Consider the following 20,572-nt stretch of genomic DNA (forward strand, 5'->3'; position numbering starts at 1 on the left):
CTCGTCCTGTGCCCGACCCTTCTCACTCTCTCTCCTTCCAGGAGTGTACTCCGGCTTCCTGCCCTGCTTTGGCCCCAGCTTCCTGACTCTGCATGGGGGTAAAAAGGCCCCTTTCAGGATCCAGGAAGAAGGCGCTGTAAGCTTCTCACATCAGCTCTAGGGTACAGTGGAGGTAGAGCTTCCCCATGTAAAGCACTAGGGCCTGGGATGTGCCCCGAGGCCCTGGCCCTGGTTTCTGTCCCTCGGGGTCTTGTGGAGGACGTGAAGCCTGTCCATGAGCAGCCACGTGCATGTGGGACAGGCGTGGGGGCACGAGAAAGGAGCAAGCGGAAGCTCTGGGCTTTCCCTGAGGAAGTGGCTTTGAGAGGAGACCATGGTAAGATTTTCAGCAGGTGGGAAGGGCGCGAAGGACGGAGGACACAGCACAGGCAAGTGTGAGGAAGCATGAGGTTATTCAGGAATGGCGGTAAATGCCAGAAACCCAACTCGAACTGGCTTAAACCCAGGGAAAAACAAGAGCCCTGTCCGCCCGGATCTACTGTGGATCCCAGTTTCTGACTGCAAAGAGGCCCTGGGAAGGAACGAGGCAGGGAAGGATGCTGAGGAAGAACCACAGGCATTGGTCCTCAAGGCCACCAAGGCCACTAGGAGGCCCTCACTCTCCTTCCCCCCCGCCTCATTCCCTCCTGCCTCAGTTAGGCTTCCCGGCTGGGAACCTCACCACACAGCCTCCAGCAGGGAAGGCCAGGGAAGCATTCTAATTGGCCTCCTTAGGTCATGTGTGCTCCCCGTGGATCACAGTTGCCAAGGAGGCGGGGCAGGCTCTGATTGGCCAGGCGGGTAGTGCAAACTCAGTGGTAATCACAGTTACCACCCAGCCTGAAGCATGGTGGGAGCACGGTCTTCCATGGGGCAGGCAGGATCCCAGGGTGCAGAAGAGGGCTCAATGCCCAGAGGTTTCCCGGCGTGGAGGTTTCTGGAATTCTTCTCCGGGATTGTGGTTGGAGTAAGCCCCGGGCAGGCAGTGACTGGACAACCTTGTCTTTGCCTCAGGGGCTTCAAAGGAGACTGGCCTGTTCTTTTTCTCTCACCCCTTTTCTCCGTTTTCCTCTCGCTTGCCCTAGTGTATTCCCGACTCTGTTAGGGATGGTTTAGCTTATCGAGGCCGAGTCTTCCTGGAGTTAATCACCCAAATCAAGTCCTATCAAGACTCCACGATAAAGGATCTCTCCCATGAAGTGACCAGGATAGAGGTAACTGCGGGAAACAGGTAACCCAGGGAAAAACAAGAGCCCTGTCTGCCCCGGATCTACTGTGGATCCCAGTTTCTGACCGTGTAGAGAGGCCCCGGCCACTGGCTGTTGAGTGTGTAAGGATGCTTGATCAATCGGCCTGATTATTTACTAAGGCCCTGCTAGTGGCTTCTTGCTGCACCAAATCCCGGTGGTTGGGGGACCCTGATGGAAAAGATAAGGTTTCAGTTTAAGAAATGCCTAATCTGGGCAAGGTGCGGTGGCTCACGCCTGTAATCCCAGCACTTTGGGAGACCGAGGAGGGAGGATCACTTGAGTCCAGGAGTTTCAGACCAGCCTGGGCAACGTGGTGAAACGCTGTCTCTACTAAAAATACAAAAAAAAAAAATGTAGCTGGGCATGGTGGTGCACGCCTGTAGCCCCAGCTACTAGAGAGGCCGAGGCAGGAGAATCACTTGAACCCGGGAGGCAGAGGTTGCAGTGGGCAGAGATTGTGCCACTGCACTCTAGGCTGGGCAACAAAGCAAGACTCCGTCTGAAAAAAATAAAAAATAAAAAATAAAATGCCTAATCTGTGCCGGGCACGATGGCTCACACCTGTAATCCCAGCACTTTGGGAGGCTCAGGCGGGCAGATCACTTGGGGTCAGGAGTTCGAGACCAGCCTGGCCAATATGGCGAAACCTCATCTCTACCAAAAAAATACAAAAATTACCCAGGCATGGTGGCTTGCGCCTGTAGTCCCAGCTACTTCGGAGGCTGAGGCAGGAGGATTTCTTGAACCCAGGAGGCGGAGGTTGCAGTGAGCCAGGATCATGCCACTGCACTCCAGCCTGGGTGACAGAGTGAGACTCCATCTCAAAAAAAAAAAAAAAAAAAAAAAAAAAAGGAATCCCTGATATGGTTAAGGAGAAATTGTGTTAATTCATGACCTGGTTTCTCAGGGCTTTGTAAAACAATCTAAGGGATTTGGGTTTCTTCCTGAAGCCAGTGGAGGACTACTTACTGAGGCAGGAAGGGGCAGGAGGAGCAGTAGCAATGGACTGGAGGAGAGTAAGTTGGGGTCACCCAGTCAAGAGAAACAGGAATACAGCCTTGCTGGCAGAGAGCTAGAGAGGAGGTGGGTAGGTTTCAGAGACCCTTTGGAAACAGAATGGCCAGAGCCAGTGACCAACAGAACATAAGAAGTGAGGCTGACTCCCCTTACTGAGGCCCATTTTCTGCCATGGGTGACGAGGTGGTCAGGGGTGCAATGCACCGAGGTGGGCTCTCTAAAGAAGGAGCAGATATGAGGGAAATGATGAAACCCATCTCTGACATGTGATGTAAGACATCCACATAGACCAGCTCTGGAGCCTACTAGACACAGGGATGTGACATCAACACACCAAGGTTTGAACCTGTGGTAGTGGAAGAAATTGCCTGAGGAGAGTAGGTGGAATGAAAGGAGAGGGAAGCTATGAGGATGCCACAGTCTAAGAGGCAGGTGAAAGAGGAGAAGGGATTTGCAGAAGCGGTTGGACAGGAGCCTGCAGAGGCGGACTCAGGAGTGGAGATTTGCAGAAAGGAGTGACCAGCAATCTTGAATGTGGCAGAGAGAAAGGGTGAGGACTGAGAGATATCTGCTGGTTGTTAGGAAGATGTCAGTAGCCTTAGGTCAGGAGAGAAGCTGGGCTGCCATAGATGGGAGGGAGAGGTAGGAGCCAGTGCACAGAGACAAACCTTCTAAGAAACCTGATTGAAAAGCCGGGCTTGGGAGGCTGAGATAGGAGGATTACTTGAGCCCCAGGAGTTTGAGACCAGCCTGGGTAACATAGTGAAACCACATCTCTAAAAAAAAAGTAAAAAAAAATTTTTTTTTTTTGAGATGGAGTTTTGCTCTTGTTGCCCAGGCTGGAGTGCAATGGGGCAATCTCAGCTCACCACAACCTCCACCTCCTGGGTTCAAGCAATTCTCTTGCCTCAGCCTCCTGAGTATCTGGGATTATAGGTATCCACCACCACGCCCGGCTAATTTTGTATTTTTAGTAGAGGTGGGGTTTCACCACATTGGCCAGGATGGTCTTGATCTCTTGACCTTGTGATCCGCCTGCCTCAGCCTCCCAAGGTGCTGGGATTACAGGCATGAGCCACCACGCCTGGCCTCAAAAGTAAATTTTTTTAACGTGAAAGGAAATGAGAACAGGTGGTAGCTAAATAGGGGTTCAGATGGGAGAAGGAAAGTTATTTTTTTTCAATAGGGGAAACCTGAGCTAGTGAACAGACTGGGGGAATGCAAGAATGGGGCAGAGGTTGGCAACAGAAACAAGAGGGGCTGATACAATGGATAGGAGGCCCAAGAAAGCACTTGGTGAGAACAGCCGAAGTTGGGGGCATAGTGGGCAGCTGGAGCAGGAAGTGGGAAGGTTCAACCTTTCTGGGAGTATGAATATGTGTGTGCGTGTGTGTGTGTGTGTGTGTGTGTGTGTAAAACCTCAGCCCTACACCCCTATCCACATTGTGTCTTCTGGGGGAAAGGGTTTAGGCAAAAAGGAGGAAGCATCTCTACTTGGAATGAGGATGGGGTGGCCCAACTCAGAGCCTACCCTAACAAGGGAGGAGACCACCCCCCTCCCGAGCCACCTGATTTCAGGAAGGGAGGGAGCCAGGGCTGGCTGGGTGGAGGGGCCAGGTGATGGAAGTCCTGGAGGAACTGCCCTGGATCAGCAGGGTGTGAGGGAGCCTCTGAAGGCCTTTGAGAGGGAGAGAAGGGAAGATGGCTTTGAAAGAAAGATACCTCATCCTTGCCTCCCTGCCTGTCAATATAACCCTTGGCTTATGTACTGGGTATGGGGGGTGGGGGCGGTTATTGTTTCAGAAGCACCAGAACCGCCAAAAGTATGGGCTGTGTGTCATCTTCCTCTCCTGTACCATGATGCCCAACTTTAAAGAGCTGATCCATTTCGAGGTCAGCATCGGTCACTATGGGAACAAGATGGACCTGAATTACAAGCCTCTAGTCTCAAGCACACAGCACAGCCCAGTGATATATGATGGTAATTGTCAGATTCAGGCAATGAGTAGAGAGCAGCCACTGCATGCCAGGCCCTGTGCTAGGCTCTCTCAGGGGTATTAGCTCATGGAAGATTCATAGGCATTATTTACCTATATTTCACACATGAAAAAATGAGGTTCAGGGAGGTGAAGTCATTTGCCAAACTGCATAGCTAGCAGGTGGTGAACCCATGAGTTGAAACTAGGTCTTGACATGAAGTCCTTCTCTACACTGCTTTCCACACTACAACTGCACCAACCCCATCTTTTCCCCTACTCTGAACCACCTCTCATCCATCCATCCTCCACCCACCAATTCACGCATCCATCTATTTTTTACCCATCCATTCAGCCACTCAACTCCCACCCACCCACTTACCCCAACATCCAACCAACTACCCCTCCAGCCGTTCATTCACTCATCCAATATATACTTATTGCACACCTATATTGGGCACTATAGAGCAGCGGCTCTCAGAGAGCAAGCCCTGGGCCAGCAGCATCCGCATCACCTGGAAACTTGTTAGAAATGCAGATTCTTGACCCCACGCTAGCCCTAGAGAATCCAATAACCTGGGGAAGAGGCCCCACAGTCTGTGTTTTATCAGGCCCTCCAGGTGACTGGGGTGCATGCTCCAGTTTGAGAACCACTGCTGCAGAGCACTGCTGTCTCACTTTCATCTTTTTCATCTTTACTGTCTCATCACCCATTCTGAGCCTTTCTCGGCATCCCACTTCCCTACCTGTCTTTTAAAAAAGCTTTATTGAGATATAATTCACAAGCCATACAATTCACCCATTTCAGTTTGTACAATAGTTTTTTAGTATATTCACAGAGTCGTACAACCATCACCACAATCAATTTTAGAACATTTCCTCATCCGGAAAAGGAACCCTATGCCCATTGGCAGTCACCCCCCATTTATCTCCCACCTCCCCAGCCCTAGGCAACCACTGATCTTTCTTTCTGTTTTTTTGTTTTGTTTTGTTTTGAGACAGAATGTTTCTCTGTTGCCCAGGCTGGAGTGCAGTGGTGCGATCTCGGCTCACTGCAACCTCCGCCTCCCAGGTTCAAGCGATTCTCCTGCCCCAGCCTCCCGAGTAGCTGGGACTACAGGCACATGCCACCATGCCTGGCTAATGTTTTGTATTTTTAGTAGAGACGGGATTTCACCATGTTAGCCAGGATGGTCTAGATCTCCTGACCTCAGGTGATCCATCCATCTCGGTCTCCCAAAGTGCTGGGATTACAGGCGTGAGCCACCACACCCGGCCATCTACTTTCTGTGGTTGTAGATGTTCCTATTCCAGACATATCATATATGGAACATATAATATGTGGTTCTTTGTAAATGGCTTTCACTTAGCATATCTACTTGATTTTAGTATTATGAAATATTTTAAAAAAGTATATGAAATGTGTATGTATAGTTTAAAGAAGAATAATAAAATGAGGGAGGCTGAAGTGGGAGAATCACCTGAGCCTGGGAGGCAGAGGTTGCAGTGAGCCAAGATCGCACCACTGCACTCCAGCCTGGGTGACAGAGTGAGACCCTGTTTAACCAAAAACTAAAAAAAAATAATAAAATGAGTACCCATGAACTCACCACCCAGCTTAAAATATAGAAAACTATCAGCATCTTAGAAAGGGTCCCTGTTTGCTCTTCCCAGATTCCTTCACCCAACAAGTAACCATGACCCTGACTCTTGTGTTAATCACCTTCTTGCTTTTCTTTTTAATTCTTCACCTGTGAATGAAATCCTAAACATGATACTGTTTTTATATTTTACATAAATGGACTCTTTCGGTCTGTATTCATCTGTCTTAAATCTTCTGCTCAACATTAAACTTTGTATGTGGGTATGTGTACTGCAGTTCATTTTCACTTCTGCATAAATTCCACTGTGTGATTATACCACAAAGTGTGTGGTATATGTAGGCATTTAGGTTGTATCTTTTTTTGCTATTATAATAATTTTGTTATAAACATTCTTGTGCATGTCTCCTGGTTACAAGTGCAAGACTTCCTCTAAATTATATACCTAGGAGTGGAAAAGAAACTCAAAGCAAAAGTGATTATACCAAATTACACTCTCCTCAGCATGGTATGAGAGTTCCTATTACTCTACCTTCTCACCAGTACTTGATATTGCCCAGCCTTTTTTTAAAAAATAATTAATTAATTAATTTTTTTTGAAATGGAATTTTGTTCTGTTGTCCAGGAGGGAGTGCAATGGTACAATCTCAGCTCACTGCAACCTCTACCTCCCAGGTTCAAGCGATTTTCCTGCCTCAGCCTCCCAAGTAGCTGGGATTACAGGCGCCTGCCACCACGCCTGGCTAATTTTTGTATTTTTAGTAGTGATGGGGTTTTGCCATGTTGGCCAGGCTGGCCTTGAACTCCTGACCTCAAGTGATCTGTCCGCCTTGGCCTCCCAAAGTGCTAGGATTACAGGCGTGAGACACTGTGCCCAGCCTATTTTTAAAATTGTTTATGGAGACAGGGTCTCACCATGTGGCCCAGGCTAGCACCACTACGCCCAGCTAATTTTTCATACAGATGGGATTTCACCATGTTGCCCAGGCTGGTCTCAAACTCCCGAGCTCAAGCAGTCCACCCCACTTGGCCTCCCAAAGTGCTGGTATTACAGGTGTGAGCCACTGCGCTCAGCCCTGTTGATTATCTTTAATTTTATAGTTAGTAGATTATGTGGTCTAAGAAATATCTGTCTATCTCAAGATCATGAAAATTGTCTCCTCTGTTTCATTCTACAAGCTTTATCGTTTTGTCTTTTTTGTTTGGGTTTATGATCCAATTTGACTTAATTTTTGCATATGGTATGAGGGAGGAATTGAGATTATTTTTCTCTATACAGATAACCAGTGGAGCACCATTTGCCTGAAAGACTATTCAGTCCCACATTGAATTACTTTGCCACCTTTGTTGAAAATCAGTTAACCATATTGATCTATTTGCCTATCCTTATCCACCACAACCTCTGCCTCCTGGGTTCAAGCAGTTCTCCTGCCTCAGCCTCCCAAGTAGCTGGGATTATAGGCATGCGCCACCATGCCTAATTTTGTATTTTTAGTAGAGATGGAGTTTCTCCATGTTGATCAGGCTGGTCTCAAACTCCCGACCTCAGGTGATCTGCCCGCCTCAGCCTCCCAAAGTGCTGGAATTACAAGCGTGAGCCGCTGGACCCGGCCTAGTTGTTCTTTTACAAAATAATTTTGGCTATTGTACAAGTCTTTGGGTTGGACTTTTGTTGAAAATGGGTTACTTCCCATTTTCCTATTTTAGCATAAGCTCAACAATTTCTACAAAAAAGGCCACTGGAATTTCCTGTGTTCTTTTGTTTTCATCAGGTATTTTTTTGTTTTTTTTTTTTAGTATTACATTCTATCTATTGACAATATGTATCTTTGGATCATTTTTAGTGGTTGCTCAAGGAATTACAATATTGACCCTTAACTCATCATAGTCTACTTTGAGTTAATAATATGCCACCTCACAGAAATAATTGTTTTATTATATGTAATATACCATGCAATTAATTACGGTATAATTGCATTGATACCTAACATTATCTTTGTTATACCTTTTTAAAAATATTTTTGGGACGGAGTCTCACTCTGTCGCCCAGGCCGGAGTGCGGTGGTCTGCCTCTTGGGTTCCCGGGTTCAAGTGATACTCCTGCTTCAGCCTCCCCAGTAGCTGGGATTACAGGAGTGTGCCACCACGCCCAGCTAATTTTTGTATTTTTAGTAGAGATAGGGTTTCGCCACATTGGCCAGGCTGGTCTCGAACTCCTGACCTCAGGTCATCCGCTTGCCTCAGCTTCCTAAAGTGCTGGGATTACAGGCGTGGGCCACCATGCCCGTCCTATCTTTGTTATACATTCTGGAATTGGCTTGCTAATATTTTGTTGAGGCTTTTGCATCTATGTTGATGAGTAAAATCTTATTTTGTTAGTAATCTATTTAATGATGTAATTTACATACCACAGAATTCTCTTGTTTTGTAGTCACTCCCCTGTCCCCACCCCCAGCTCCACACAACTACTAATCTACTTTTGTCTCTGCATATTTACTTTTCCTGGATATTTCGTATAAATGAAATTATACAATATGTCATCTTTTGCATCTGGCTTCCTTCACTTGGCGTAATGTTTTCCAGGTTTATCCATGATGCAGCGTGTATCAGTTCTCCATTCCTTTTCATTGCCAAATAGTATTCCATCGTATGGGTGTACCATCCATCATTTGTTAATCCATTCATCAGTTGATGGGCATTGTTCCCACTTCTTAGCTATTAAGAATAAAGCTGCCCGGCCACGGTGGCTCACTCCTGTAATCCCAGCACTTTGGGAGGCTGAGGTGGATGGATCACCTGAGGTCGGGAGTTCGAGACCAGCCTGACCAACATGGTGAAACCCCGTCTCTACTAAAAATACAAAATTACCCGGGCATGGTGGTGCATGCCTGTAATCCCAGTTACTCAGGAGGCTGAGGCAGGAGAATTGCTTGAACCCAGGAGGCGGAGGTTGCAGTGAGCTGAGATCGCACCATTGCACTCCAGCCTGGGCAACAAGAGCGAAACTCTGTCTCAAAAAAAAAAAAAAAGAATAAAGCTGCTGTGAACATTCGTATACAAGTCTTTAAGTGGAATGGCTTTTTAAGAAACTGCCAAGCTTTTCCAAAGTGGCCACACCATTTTATATTCTCCTAGAAATGTAAGATGATTTCAGTTTGTCATTTATCATCTGTCTTTATTTAGTATAGTAGGCACACAGTGGTACCTCATCGTTGTGTTAATCTGCATTTCATGTAATGACACTGAGCATCTTTTTTTTTTAATTTTTATTATTTATTGATTTATTTTTTGAGACCGAATCTTGCTCTGACACCCAGGCTGGAGTGCAGTGGGGCAATCCCAGCTCACTGCAACCTCCGCCCGCCCCCCAGGTTCAAGCAATTCTCTTTCCTCAGCCCCACCAAGTAGCTGGGACTACAGGCATGTGCCACCACGCCCGGCTAGTTTTTGTATTTTTCGTAGAGACATGGTTTCACCATGTTGCCCAGGCTGGTCTCAAAACTCCTGGGCTCAAGCGATCCACCCACCTCGGCCTCCCAAAGTGCTGGGATTACAGGTGTGAGCCACTGCACTCGGCCTATTTTTATTTTCTATTCTTTGAGACAGGGTCTCGCTCTGACACCCAAGCTGGAGTGCAGTGGTGCAATCACGGTTCATGGCAACCTCTGCTTCCAGGGCTCAGGTGATCCTCCCACCTGACTCCCGAGTAGCTGGGACTACAGGCGCGCACCACCACACCTGGCTAATTTTTGTATTTTTAGTAGAGACGGAGTTTCTCCATTTTGTCCAGGCTGTTCTTGAACTCCTGGGCTCAAGCAATCCACCCACCTTGGTCTCCCAAAGTGCTGGGATTACAGGCATGAGCCACTGTGCCTGGCCACATCTTTTCATGTGCTCATTAACCATTCATTTATCTTCTTTAGTGATATGTCTATTCAAATGTGTTGCCTGTTTTTAAATTGCATTGTTTCTCTTATTATTGAGTTGCAAGAATTCATTACATATTCTGCATACAAGTCCTGTACCAGATATGTGATTTGCAAATAGTCTGTGGCTTGTCTTTTCATTTTCTTAGTAGTGTCTTTTGAAGTGCCAACATTTTTAATTTGATAAAATCCAATTTATTTTTTCTTTTATGGTGTTATATCTAAGAACTCTTTGGTTAACTCATGATTGTGAAGATTTTTCTCCTATTTTTTCTTCTAAGTTTTCTAGTTTTGGCTGGGTGTGGTGGCTCACGCCTGTAATCCCAACACTTTGGGAGGCTGAGGCAGATCACTTGAGCCCAGGAGTTCAAGACCAGCCTGGGCAACATGGCGAGATCCTACAGAAATTTTTTTTTAAATTAGCTGGGCATGGCGACACACACCTATAGTTTTTTGTTTTTTGTTTTTTGTTTTTTGAGATGGAGTCTCGCTCCGTCACCAGGCTGGAGTGCAGTGGCACAATCTCGGCTCACTGCAACCTCCGCTTCCCAGGTTCAAGCAATTCTCCTGCCTCAGCCTCCTGAGTAGCTGGGATTACAGGCGCATGCCACCACGCCCAGCTAATTTTTCTATTTTTAGTAGAGACGGGGTTTCACCATGTTGGTCAGGCTGGTCTCGATCTCGTGACCTCGTGATCCACCCGCTTCGGCCTCCCAAAGTGCTGGGATTACAGGCGTGAGCCACCGCGCCCGGCCACACCTGTAGTTTTTACAGTTTTACCTCTTACACTTACCTGTATGATTCATTTTGAATTAATTTGCATGTGAATATCCAGTTGTTCAAGCACCATTTGTTAAAAAGACCATCCTTTCCTCATGTGTTTTCCTAGGTTACATGTTAAAATACTTACTCTGTTCCATTGTTTAATTTTCTACATCAGAGGCTCCATTTATGGGTTTAGTGATTCTCCTTGGTTTTATCTGTATCTGTCATTTTCTCCCTGATCCTTTTTTGACCTATTCTTTCCATTTCATTTCGGTTACTTTTCTTATTTCTATCCTTATTTCCATGCCTCTCACTGAATTGTCTGCAGCATCTAATCTCCCGTGGACTACTTATGTTACCTTCCCATCTCTGTTTTTGTTTTTTCTTCTACTTGTTTTCTGAAGTTTGCGGGCTCACATTGCCTCATGAGCTCCTGAGCTCCTTCAGGGAGTGTGTTTTTGCTGGCACTTTCTGCAATCTGCCCCTACTCAGCATGCTTCCCGCTGTCTGTCTTGCTAGTCGTGTCCCGCAGGTGGCTGCTGCTGCTGCGCTTCACCCCTTGGCTTCAGTGGCGGTCACAGTTGCTTTTGGCAGTCCTTACGTGTATTTTGAGTCTGCAGATTATATCTGTCTCCTTGGTTTGCTGAAAACAGAGTTATTTTCCTTCTGCTTGTTGCTTTTGTAAGTTCTCCAAGAGTAGGAGAGGAAAATTGCTGTTGTGTATCCTCACACTGAGAGCCCCAGGCATGCATCTCTGCTTATTTATCATTCCAGTCTTTCACTCAAAGGCCAGGGTCTGAAACTAGTGTCTTCCAAAAATCCCGGAAAATTATATTTTCCCTTTGAAAATTACCTCTTCCCCACTGTATCTCCTTCCGGAACTCACTCTGTCCTCTGTGGACCTTCTCATTCTGTCCTTCATATTTTTAAATCTCTTCCATATTTTTCATCTTGTCCTCTCTCTGGGCTGCATTCTAGATGATTTCTTCTAGATCGCCATAGAAAGTCCTTAGGTGACCATTCTATTTAAATTACTCGGCATCTCCCTTTTTCCCTTCCCCACTTTTGTCCTTAGCATTTTCCATCTTTGACACACTGTATTTTACATACTGATTTTGGGTGTTTTGCCCCACTATTTTTTAATTTCTTAAGTAAACTTTCAAGTAGAACATACCTATGGAAAAGTACACAAACCAAAGTGTCAAGCTCAGTGAATTATCACAAAGCAAACATGCCCTTGTAATAGCACTCAGATCATGGATCTGGAGCGCTCCAGAGGCCCCTGTGCCCACCCCACCCGACCAAGGCCCTCTAGATCATTTGGATCAAAAGGAGCAAGTATCAAGCACGCGTAAATGCAGCTCAAAACACTTTGCTTAACTACAGCCACTCCTCACCTCCATGGCATGACCATAGTTCACTGCAGCCTTGAACTCCTGGCCTCAGCCTCCCAAAGCATTGGGATTGCAGGTGTGAGCCGCCGTGCCCTGCCTCTTTAAAAAATAATTATTATTATTATATAAAAAATCATATCGTGTATTCTTTTGATATCATGGTTTGTATATATATGTAGCCTGTGTAGCCTGAAGAGTGTCCAACAAAAAATTTAATTTAAAGTGGTCTCAAGTAGTTTGTTACCAGCCTGGGTAACACAGAGAGACCCTGTCTCTAATTAGCCAACCATGGTGGCTCATACCTGTAGTCCTAGCTACTCAGGAGGCTGGGGTGGGCTTGAGCCCAGGAGTTTGAGGCTACAATGAGCCGTGATCATGCCACTGCACTGCAGCCTGGGTGACAGAGTGAGACCGTGTCTCAACCAATCAATAAAACAAAGTGGTCATAAATAAATAAATAAAAATAAAGTGGTCCCTGCTTGGCAGTGTCCCAGGTAACTGGAAGAAGCAAGCCAATCCTCTCTGGAGAATGAAACTTTAGCCAGACCTCAGAGAATGCCCACGAAGTTCCAAGAAAGTGAGCAGCTGAGAACTAGTGTTCTCTTTAAAAAATAATAATAATAATTTTTTAAAGATAATTTGTACATTTGATATATGGTTTTGATATGATATAAAAAATCATATCGTGGTTTCTTTTGCTCACTGTTCTATTTGTGCAGTGTGTTCATAGAGCCAGATGACATAGGGTATAGTCATAGCTCATTCACTGACTGCTGTGTATTATTCTATTGTGTGAACATACCATAATTTATCCTTTCTACTACTGAGAGATTTTTGAGAGATTATTTATTTTATTTATTTATTTATTTGAGAAGGAGTCTCACTTTGTTGCCCAAGCTGGAGTGCAGTGGCGTTATCTCGGCTCACTGCACCGCCTCTCGGGTTCAAGCAATTCTCCTGCCTCAGCCTCCAAAGTAGCTGGGATTACAGGCGCACACCACCACTCCTGGCTAATTTTCATATTTTTAATAGAGACGGGGTTTCACCATGTTGCTCAGCCTGGTCTTGAACTCCTAACCTCAGGTAATCTGCCCACCTCGGCCTCCCAAAGTGCTGGGATTACAGGTGTGAGCCACCGTGCCTGGCCCTTTTTTGTTGCTGTTTTCGAGGTGGAGTCTGGCTCTGTTGCCCAGGCTGGAGTGCAGTGGTGCAATCTCGGCTCACTGCAACCTGTGCCTCTTGGGTTCAAGTGATTCTCCTGCCTCAGCCTCCCAGGTAGCTGGGATTACAGCTGCCCACCATCACACTCGGCTAATTCTTTTTTTATATTTTTAGTAGAGACAGAGTTTCGCCATGTTGGCCAGGCTGGTCTCAAACTCCAGACCTCAGGTGATCCTCCCGCCTTGGCCTCCCAAAGTGCTGGGATTACAGGCGTGAGCCACTGCACCCGGCCAAGAGATTTTTTGAGAGATATTTTGGCTGTTTCCAACTTTTGGCTATTATGATGAGAGCTGCTATGAACATTTTTCTCCATGTGTCTCACTGATGCTGTATATGCCCTTCTGTTGGGCATATACAGGAGCGGAGTTGATGGGTTAGGAGTATGTACACTGGTTCTCAGCTGCTCACTTTCTTGGAACTTTGTGGGCATTCTCTGAGGTCTGGCTAAAGTTTCATTCTCCAGAGAGGATTGGCTTGCTTCTTCCAGTTACCTGGGACACTGCCAAGCAGGGACCACTTTATTTTTATTTATTTATTTATGACCACTTTGTTTTATTGATTGGTTGAGACACGGTCTCACTCTGTCACCCAGGCTGCAGTGCAGTGGCATGATCACGGCTCATTGTAGCCTCAAACTCCTGGGCTCAAGCCTACCCCAGCCTCCTGAGTAGCTAGGACTACAGGTATGAGCCACCATGGTTGGCTAATTAGAGACAGGGTCTCTCTGTGTTACCCAGGCTGGTAACAAACTACTTGAGACCACTTTAAATTAAATTTTTTGTTGGACACTCTTCAGGCTACACAGATAACATAAGCACCGAATGCCAACATCCGTGAGGCCCCACTTGCTACAAATTTTGGGGAAGATTTTCTTCCCCTCCACCCAGAGAGCCACACTGGAGACAGGCAAGCTTCCCCACTGTCCCCTCCTGTGTGATGGGTCACTTCTCATTCCCCGGCCCCAACGGCTTAGGATTTGGAGTTCGTGCTCTGCATGGTGTATGACTGCCGTAACAAAGTACTACAAGCCAGGTGGTTTTAGACAACAGAAACTCATTCTTTCATAGGTCTGGAGGCCAGAAGTTCAAAGTCAGGGTGTCAGTGTTGACCCCTGCCAAGGGCTCTGAGGGAGAATCTGGCCATGGCTCCCTCCTGGTTTCTGGCGGTTGCTGTGGTCCTTGGTGTTCCTGGGCTCACAGCTGCATCCTGCCTCTGCTCTCGCACAGTGTCTCCCTGTGTCTGTCCTCACTCAACTGCCATCTCTCTGTCTCCCTTCTCATAAGGACCCCAGTCCTTAAGGGCCCACCCTGCTCCAGTATGACCTCATCCTAACACATTACATCTGCAAAGCCCCCCACCCCCCGCCCAAATAAGGCCAGATGCTAAGGTCCTGGGGTTTGGGACTTGAGTATGCCTTTCCGGGGGGGGGACACAGCCAGTCTGTAGCACATGGGTCCCTGTTAGACTGCCCACCTGGTCAGCCCTAGGCTTTCTCTTCTGCCCCCCATTCCTCCCATAGTCGCCAAAGAAAAGCACAAGTTCTCCAAGAACTTTCCAGAAATTTGGAGAACAAAAGTCAGCTTTGGATTTCACTTGCCTCACAGATTTTCTGCATGTTAAATGTTCGTTTTCTGTGGATTTCTGCCTCTAAGGCCAACTCGGCAGCAGTGCGGTTCAGAATCCTCTACGTTTGGTCTCACTTCCACCTCATTTCAATAAGGAACATGGCGAGGGAACTCAGTCTGTGGCACCCATCAGGGGTGTTTATCTATACTTGTTCCCCCTGCCCCCATCCCACCCAGAGGCGTGCCCCGTGCCCCTACCCCTGGCGTCTCGCTTGAGGTTCAGAACCCAGGGCTCTGGAGCTAGGCGCCTGCGTTATGACCGCCTGGCTATGCCACCTCAGGGAAACTGCTTCCCATTGCTAGCCTGGATTTTCCCACTGGAAACTGGGGACTCTGGAAGGCCATGTGACAATGAAGGGTCAAAGTGCACACATTCTCACATTCTCAGTTGGGCCCCAGCCCAGCCTCCCAGCTGGAGGGCTCCAGTCAGCATTGTTAGCAGGTCGCATCTTTGAGGGTGCAGTGGTCCAGAGAGGTCCTCGGAGGGAGCACAGTGAGAAGAGACCTCCCAGAATCCCCCAGACACCCCATCCCTCCATGTGTCTCTGCGTCTCAGGGAACATCTACCATTATGTGCCCTGGTACAACACCAAGCCTGTCGTGGCCGTGACCTCCAACTGGGAGGACGTCAGCTTCCGCATGAACTGCCTCAACCTCCTCCACTTCACTCGGGACCGCCTGGTGAGTGGTGCGGGAGCCGATGCTGGGAAGGGTTCAGAGTGTGGCTGGGAGACTTGGGAAACTGCATCACAGTGGCGGGAAACTGCATCACAGTGGCAGGAAACTGGTCACACAGCTCATTCATGCATTCATTCCACACTGTTGAGAAGAACGTGCCAGAAGCAGGGCTAGGCACTGAAGACACAAAGATCATTAAACACAGCCCCTGTCCTCACTGTCTAGGGAAGTTAGACATGCAGGCAGTGACTGTGCAGTGCAACTAGGGCTATGATGGAGATGCAGGTACCAGGTGCTATAGGGTCAGAGAGAGAAGGTGGGGAGAGGAGAGGAAGAGTGGATAGTCAGAGGAGGTGTGCACAAAGGAGATGACACATCAGCAGGGTTTTGAAGAATGCATAGGATTTTGTTGGGGGCTGGGTGGGGGTAGAAGGGAATAACCTGCAAAGCCGCGGCAATGTGCTGGTTTCTGAAGTTCGGCAGGATCGGGGGGAGGCATGGAGGTGACATGAAGATAAGACCATAGAAGCTGGAAGGAGCGAGATCAGAAACGGTCTCAAGTGCCTGTTGGGAGTGTAGTTCTCGGGAGCCACCTGGGGCTGGCACCTCTGGCATGACTTTCTCATGCCTATGTGGAGGTCTGGGCTCTGCACTGCTTTCCCAGTCTTACCCCATCCCGGCTTCTTGCCACCTGTTTCTTCTGTTGGGTAGCAGGAAGGATGTGGGGGGTTCCTAGCCTCGGAGTTGTGGACAACCTTGAACTGATATCACCAGGTTATCCCTCAAAGTTCCCAAGGTCGTGGCTGAAAACATCTTGGGCCAATCAGCCCTGTGGCCTGTCCAGCTGGGCTCCATGCTGAGGCGGGCTCTCTCACCATTTCTCTCCTGCTGGGCAGAAAGCCAACCTGGACACCCTGAAATCCACACGGAATCCGAAGGATCCAGCTCTCCTCTACCAGTGGGAGAAACTGCTGAGGGAGCTGGCAGAGGACTGCAAGTAGGAGTGGGGGCACTCCGGGATACAGCTGGCCTGGAGCTGAGCCAGATCTGGGCCTGGGGACTCAGTGCAGTGCCCTGAACACCTCCCCCCGCCCTCCTCGGGGAGGAGCACTGCTCAGACCTCTCCCCAGCGGGAAACCCCAAGAGTCGCTTCTCCCTTCCCATTCAGGCCCCCTGACCGCCCCATCAGAATGGTCCCTGCTACCCCACACCCACACCCGAGGCTCCTCTTAAGCCAGCCTGTCCCCTTCCTCCAGACAAGCCCACATAGCCCCACCTCCCTGCAGGCCCTGGGAGGAAGGGAGAGGACTGGATGAGAACCCAGGGCTGGACACACAGCGAGCAGGCTTCCTATGGAGCAGTGGGAAGGGCTCCTGGGCCAGGCCAGCAGCGGATGGGGGCAGGATCTTGAGGCCAGGAGGGGCACGCTGGCCTAAGGTAGGGCAGGAATGGTGACACTGGGAGGCAGTAGAGAGGTCCAGCCCCTGCTACCCTGTCCTGGCCACAGGCGCCCTCTGCCCTGCATGACCTATCAGCCCAAAGCCACCAGCCTGGACAGGAAGAGGTGGCAGCTCCGCAGCCTCCTCCTGCAGGAACTGGCCCAAAAGGCCAAGCAAGCCAAGCCCAAGGACATGGTGGCCACAGCGGAGGACTGGCTGTACCGCCTCAACGCCGTGCTCCCTGAGGTGGGTGCTGCACACACTGGCCTGCAGCAGGGCTGGGAGCCAGCCGCGCAGGGCCTGACGTTCTCCCACCTCGGCAGCCCCAGATGGGCCTCCCTGATGTGATGATTTGGCTGGTGGCCAAGGAGCAGCGAGTGGCCTATGCACAGGTGCCTGCCCACTCCGTCCTCTTCTCCCCGGCAGGGGCTCTGCACTCCGGCAGGCTCTGTGGGAAGATACAGACACTCTTCCTACAGGTGGGAATCAGGGGCTCCTCAGGGGAGGACAGGGCTGAGAAATGCCCCCAGGGGAGCCCCCTGAACTCGCAGGGCAGCCTCTATGGGGCCTGTTTTCCTGGTCCCTTAACCACGTGGAATGGGGTTGAAACAGTCCCCAGAGGAAGAGAGGGGTCTGTGGCTGTCAGCATGTTGGGTGATGCCAAGTCCATGTACCTCCTAAATGTTCCCCAAATCCACCTCCTCGCTGGGCGCGGTGGCTCACAGGTAATCCCAGCACTTTGGGAGGCTGAGGCGGGTGGATCACCTGAGGTCAGGAGTTTGAGACCCAGCCTGACCAACATGGTGAAACCCCATCTCCACTAAAAATACAAAAAAAATAGCTGGGCATGGTGGCGCATGCCTGTAATCCTAGCTACATGGGAGGCTGAGGCAGGAGAATCGCTCGAACCTGGGAGACGGAGGTTGCAGTGAGCTGAGATCGTGACACTGTTCCAGCCTGGGTGACAGAGCGAGACTCCGTCTCAAAAAAAAAAAAACAAAAAACCAGAAAACAAATCCACCTCCTCTGTCATCCTCATGGCCACCATTTGGTCTAGCCCCTTGTCATCTCTTCCCTGGACCGTGACGGGGTGATCTCCAAAATATTTAATGTCTATAAGGTTTGGTACCAGCCCATCATATCAGATGCAAGCTATAAATAAGACTAAACACCCTGACCACCACCCCCACCCCCGGCTGTGACAGTGGCCTCCCTGCTTCTAATCCTCCCTGGGGGGACGTGGGGGCCACTCCCTCCCCCTTCAGAGACTCCCTGGCTCACCACTGCCTCCTGGAGAAGGTGCCGCCTTGCCGCCTGGCCCCTGGCCCCTGGCCCCTGTTCCTGCATCCATTCTCTCTGGCCCATACTCTCAACAGTAAGGACACTCTGGGCTTTCCTGGCCCCAACTGTACCTGCCCTTTGCCCTCTCCACCAACGCGCAAGGCTCCTTCCATGCCCACCAGAGTCCTTCGCATCCTGCAAGAGCCCCTGAGACACGAATCCTGGCTCTGTGTGGCCTTAGGCCAACTCCTGGCCATGCCCAGCCCTCAGCGTGCTGCTCTGTAGAATGGGCCTGGCAATCACCATGCCCTCCTCATGGTGGGGTGTGAGGATCCAGGACTACGATGCACACTGGGCAACTGGCACAGTGCCGGCCCATAACAAGAACACAAGGAATGTCCATCAGTCCCATTATCAACGTCCCTGCTACTCCCTCTGTGAGGCACTCCCAGCCTCTCTGCTTCATGGCTCCCAGGGTGGAGCCACCCCACTCTGGAGGGCAGAACAGAACTCTATGCCATTCACTTACAGCTCCAGCACTCAGCTCAGTGAGGGCCCCGCTCCTAGGGCTCGGGGGGAAGGGGCAGGTACAGCCCACTTGGGGGGTGGCCGGGGTGGCGTTCAGGGTGTTTAGTGCCCCTGTGGGACCGATCGGCCTCTGGCTCAGTACCCAGAGGGTGAAGGACAGAAGGATGTGCTCCCAGCTCACCTCCGGGTCTGCATGTGGCTTGGCAATGTCACAGACAGCAAGGACCTGCAGCTGCTCCGCCAGGGTGACACAGCGGTGTATGCTGAGATGGTGAGTGGTGAGCGGCAGCCCAAGGCCAGGGCAGGCACGCGGGGGTGGGGGTAGGGTGGCCTCGTAGGGAAGAGATGGCCTCCCTGCAGGGGATTTGGCGTGAGAAGGGAGGGTGTAGCTTCAGTAGCCCTGCACTGAAGAGGAAGAAAAAATTCCTGACCGAAACTGAGGGCTAGGAGATAGTCTGCTGGAGGAGGCAGAGATCAAAGCAATCTTGGACACTGCCAGCTCTGGTCTCTTGTTGATGCTCCATACACGTGTGGAGACAAAGGGGGTGACTAAGTGACCTCCGGGGCCTGGTCCCCCTCTCCCTGATGCAGGTTTATTCCGAGCTTTCTCCTAGTTCATCAACAGCATGTGAAGTGAGCAAGGCTCTGACTTGCAGGGGCCTCACCCATCACCAACAGGGCAGCCCGGGACCCCTGCAGGCCCCAGTGGGGTCCCAGGAGGTGAAGGCCTAGAATGGTAGAGGAGCAGGATCTGAGGCATCTGCCCACAGAACCATCAACCTGGGGAGTGGGCGGGCGGCGGCCAGGGACTGCTCTAGAACCAGAGGAGGGGAGATGTCCTTGGCTCCCCTGGGGAAGGACATGGCTCAGGAAGCCACATGAACAGCAGAGGGGAAATAAGGTTTGAGCGTCAGGCTTTTTAACTTACTGAATTAAAACATACGTTTGCAGTGTCTAAGTTGCATGTGTAGATGGATACATCATAATATGTCTAACCAGCTCCGTAGGTCTTGGAGGCGCAGAGGTGGAGAGCAGTTCAGGGTGCGGGGCAGGGAGCAGGGCCTGCATGCTCAGCGGGCACCGGAGGACTGGGCCGGTGCCTTTGATGCCAGCTCCCTGCCGCCTCGTCACTGCAGACCCTGGGGAGCCTAGCCCTCCTGCACCACTTGACCACCATTGCTGCCTCTGGGCCTTTTCAACCACACTCTCCCTGCTGAGAACTCAGGCCCTGCTCCCTCCCCTTCACCCCAGACCCCTCTCCACCTCTGTGCCTCCAAGCACTACATAGATGTCTTATGATATCTCTGTCCACACATGCAGCATCCACCCCACTCTGCCAGCTGAGTGATCCAGGGCAGGGTTGACCTCTGGGCCTCAGTGCCCTCACCTGTGCAATGGGGACATGGCCCTTTCTTGCCTGGCTACCACATTTTTAGGATGCCCCTGCAGCCCAGAGTCAGGGGGCCCAGGGGAGGCCCATGTCCCCGCACTTTGTGCTAGAGGAGGCGGCCGCCCTGACAAGCTTCCCTCCCCTAGTATGAGAATCAGGCCAAGTATAAAGACCAGTGGGGGCAGCAGGGGCTGTATCACTGCCCCAACTTCTCGGATGTCATGGGGAACAAGACCCTCCCCATGACGGATTTCCAACCACCCCTGGGATGGCACTGGCAGGACAGCTGGACAGTGGAACCTCAGAGAAGGTAAGGCCAGAGGGGGCAGGCCCCACCAGAGGGGACACTTCACCTGGGAGGGCCAGTCCGCGGCAGCCCAGAAAGATGGGTACCTAGCCCCTAAGCCTGGTGCCAGAGGGCCGAGGTGCACCAGGCCAAGGG

General features: G+C 50.1%; 1 protein-coding gene across 1 annotated transcript in view; it reads left to right on the forward strand.

Moving 5' to 3' along the window:
* FER1L5 (fer-1 like family member 5) overlaps nucleotides 1–20,572 on the forward strand; it is a 61,938-nt gene that overhangs the window by 26,009 nt on the left and 15,357 nt on the right. Inside the window, exons 17-25 of the mRNA XM_063695563.1 lie at nucleotides 42–136; nucleotides 1,125–1,253; nucleotides 4,110–4,287; nucleotides 15,371–15,495; nucleotides 16,389–16,489; nucleotides 17,000–17,177; nucleotides 17,255–17,410; nucleotides 18,880–19,011; nucleotides 20,277–20,440. Of these exons, the coding sequence (XP_063551633.1) occupies nucleotides 42–136; nucleotides 1,125–1,253; nucleotides 4,110–4,287; nucleotides 15,371–15,495; nucleotides 16,389–16,489; nucleotides 17,000–17,177; nucleotides 17,255–17,410; nucleotides 18,880–19,011; nucleotides 20,277–20,440 (1,258 nt within the window). The remainder of the gene's footprint in view (nucleotides 1–41; nucleotides 137–1,124; nucleotides 1,254–4,109; nucleotides 4,288–15,370; nucleotides 15,496–16,388; nucleotides 16,490–16,999; nucleotides 17,178–17,254; nucleotides 17,411–18,879; nucleotides 19,012–20,276; nucleotides 20,441–20,572) is intronic.

This window comes from Gorilla gorilla, chromosome 12 (genome assembly GCF_029281585.2).
Source record: "Gorilla gorilla gorilla isolate KB3781 chromosome 12, NHGRI_mGorGor1-v2.1_pri, whole genome shotgun sequence".
Lineage (NCBI taxonomy): Eukaryota > Metazoa > Chordata > Mammalia > Primates > Hominidae > Gorilla > Gorilla gorilla.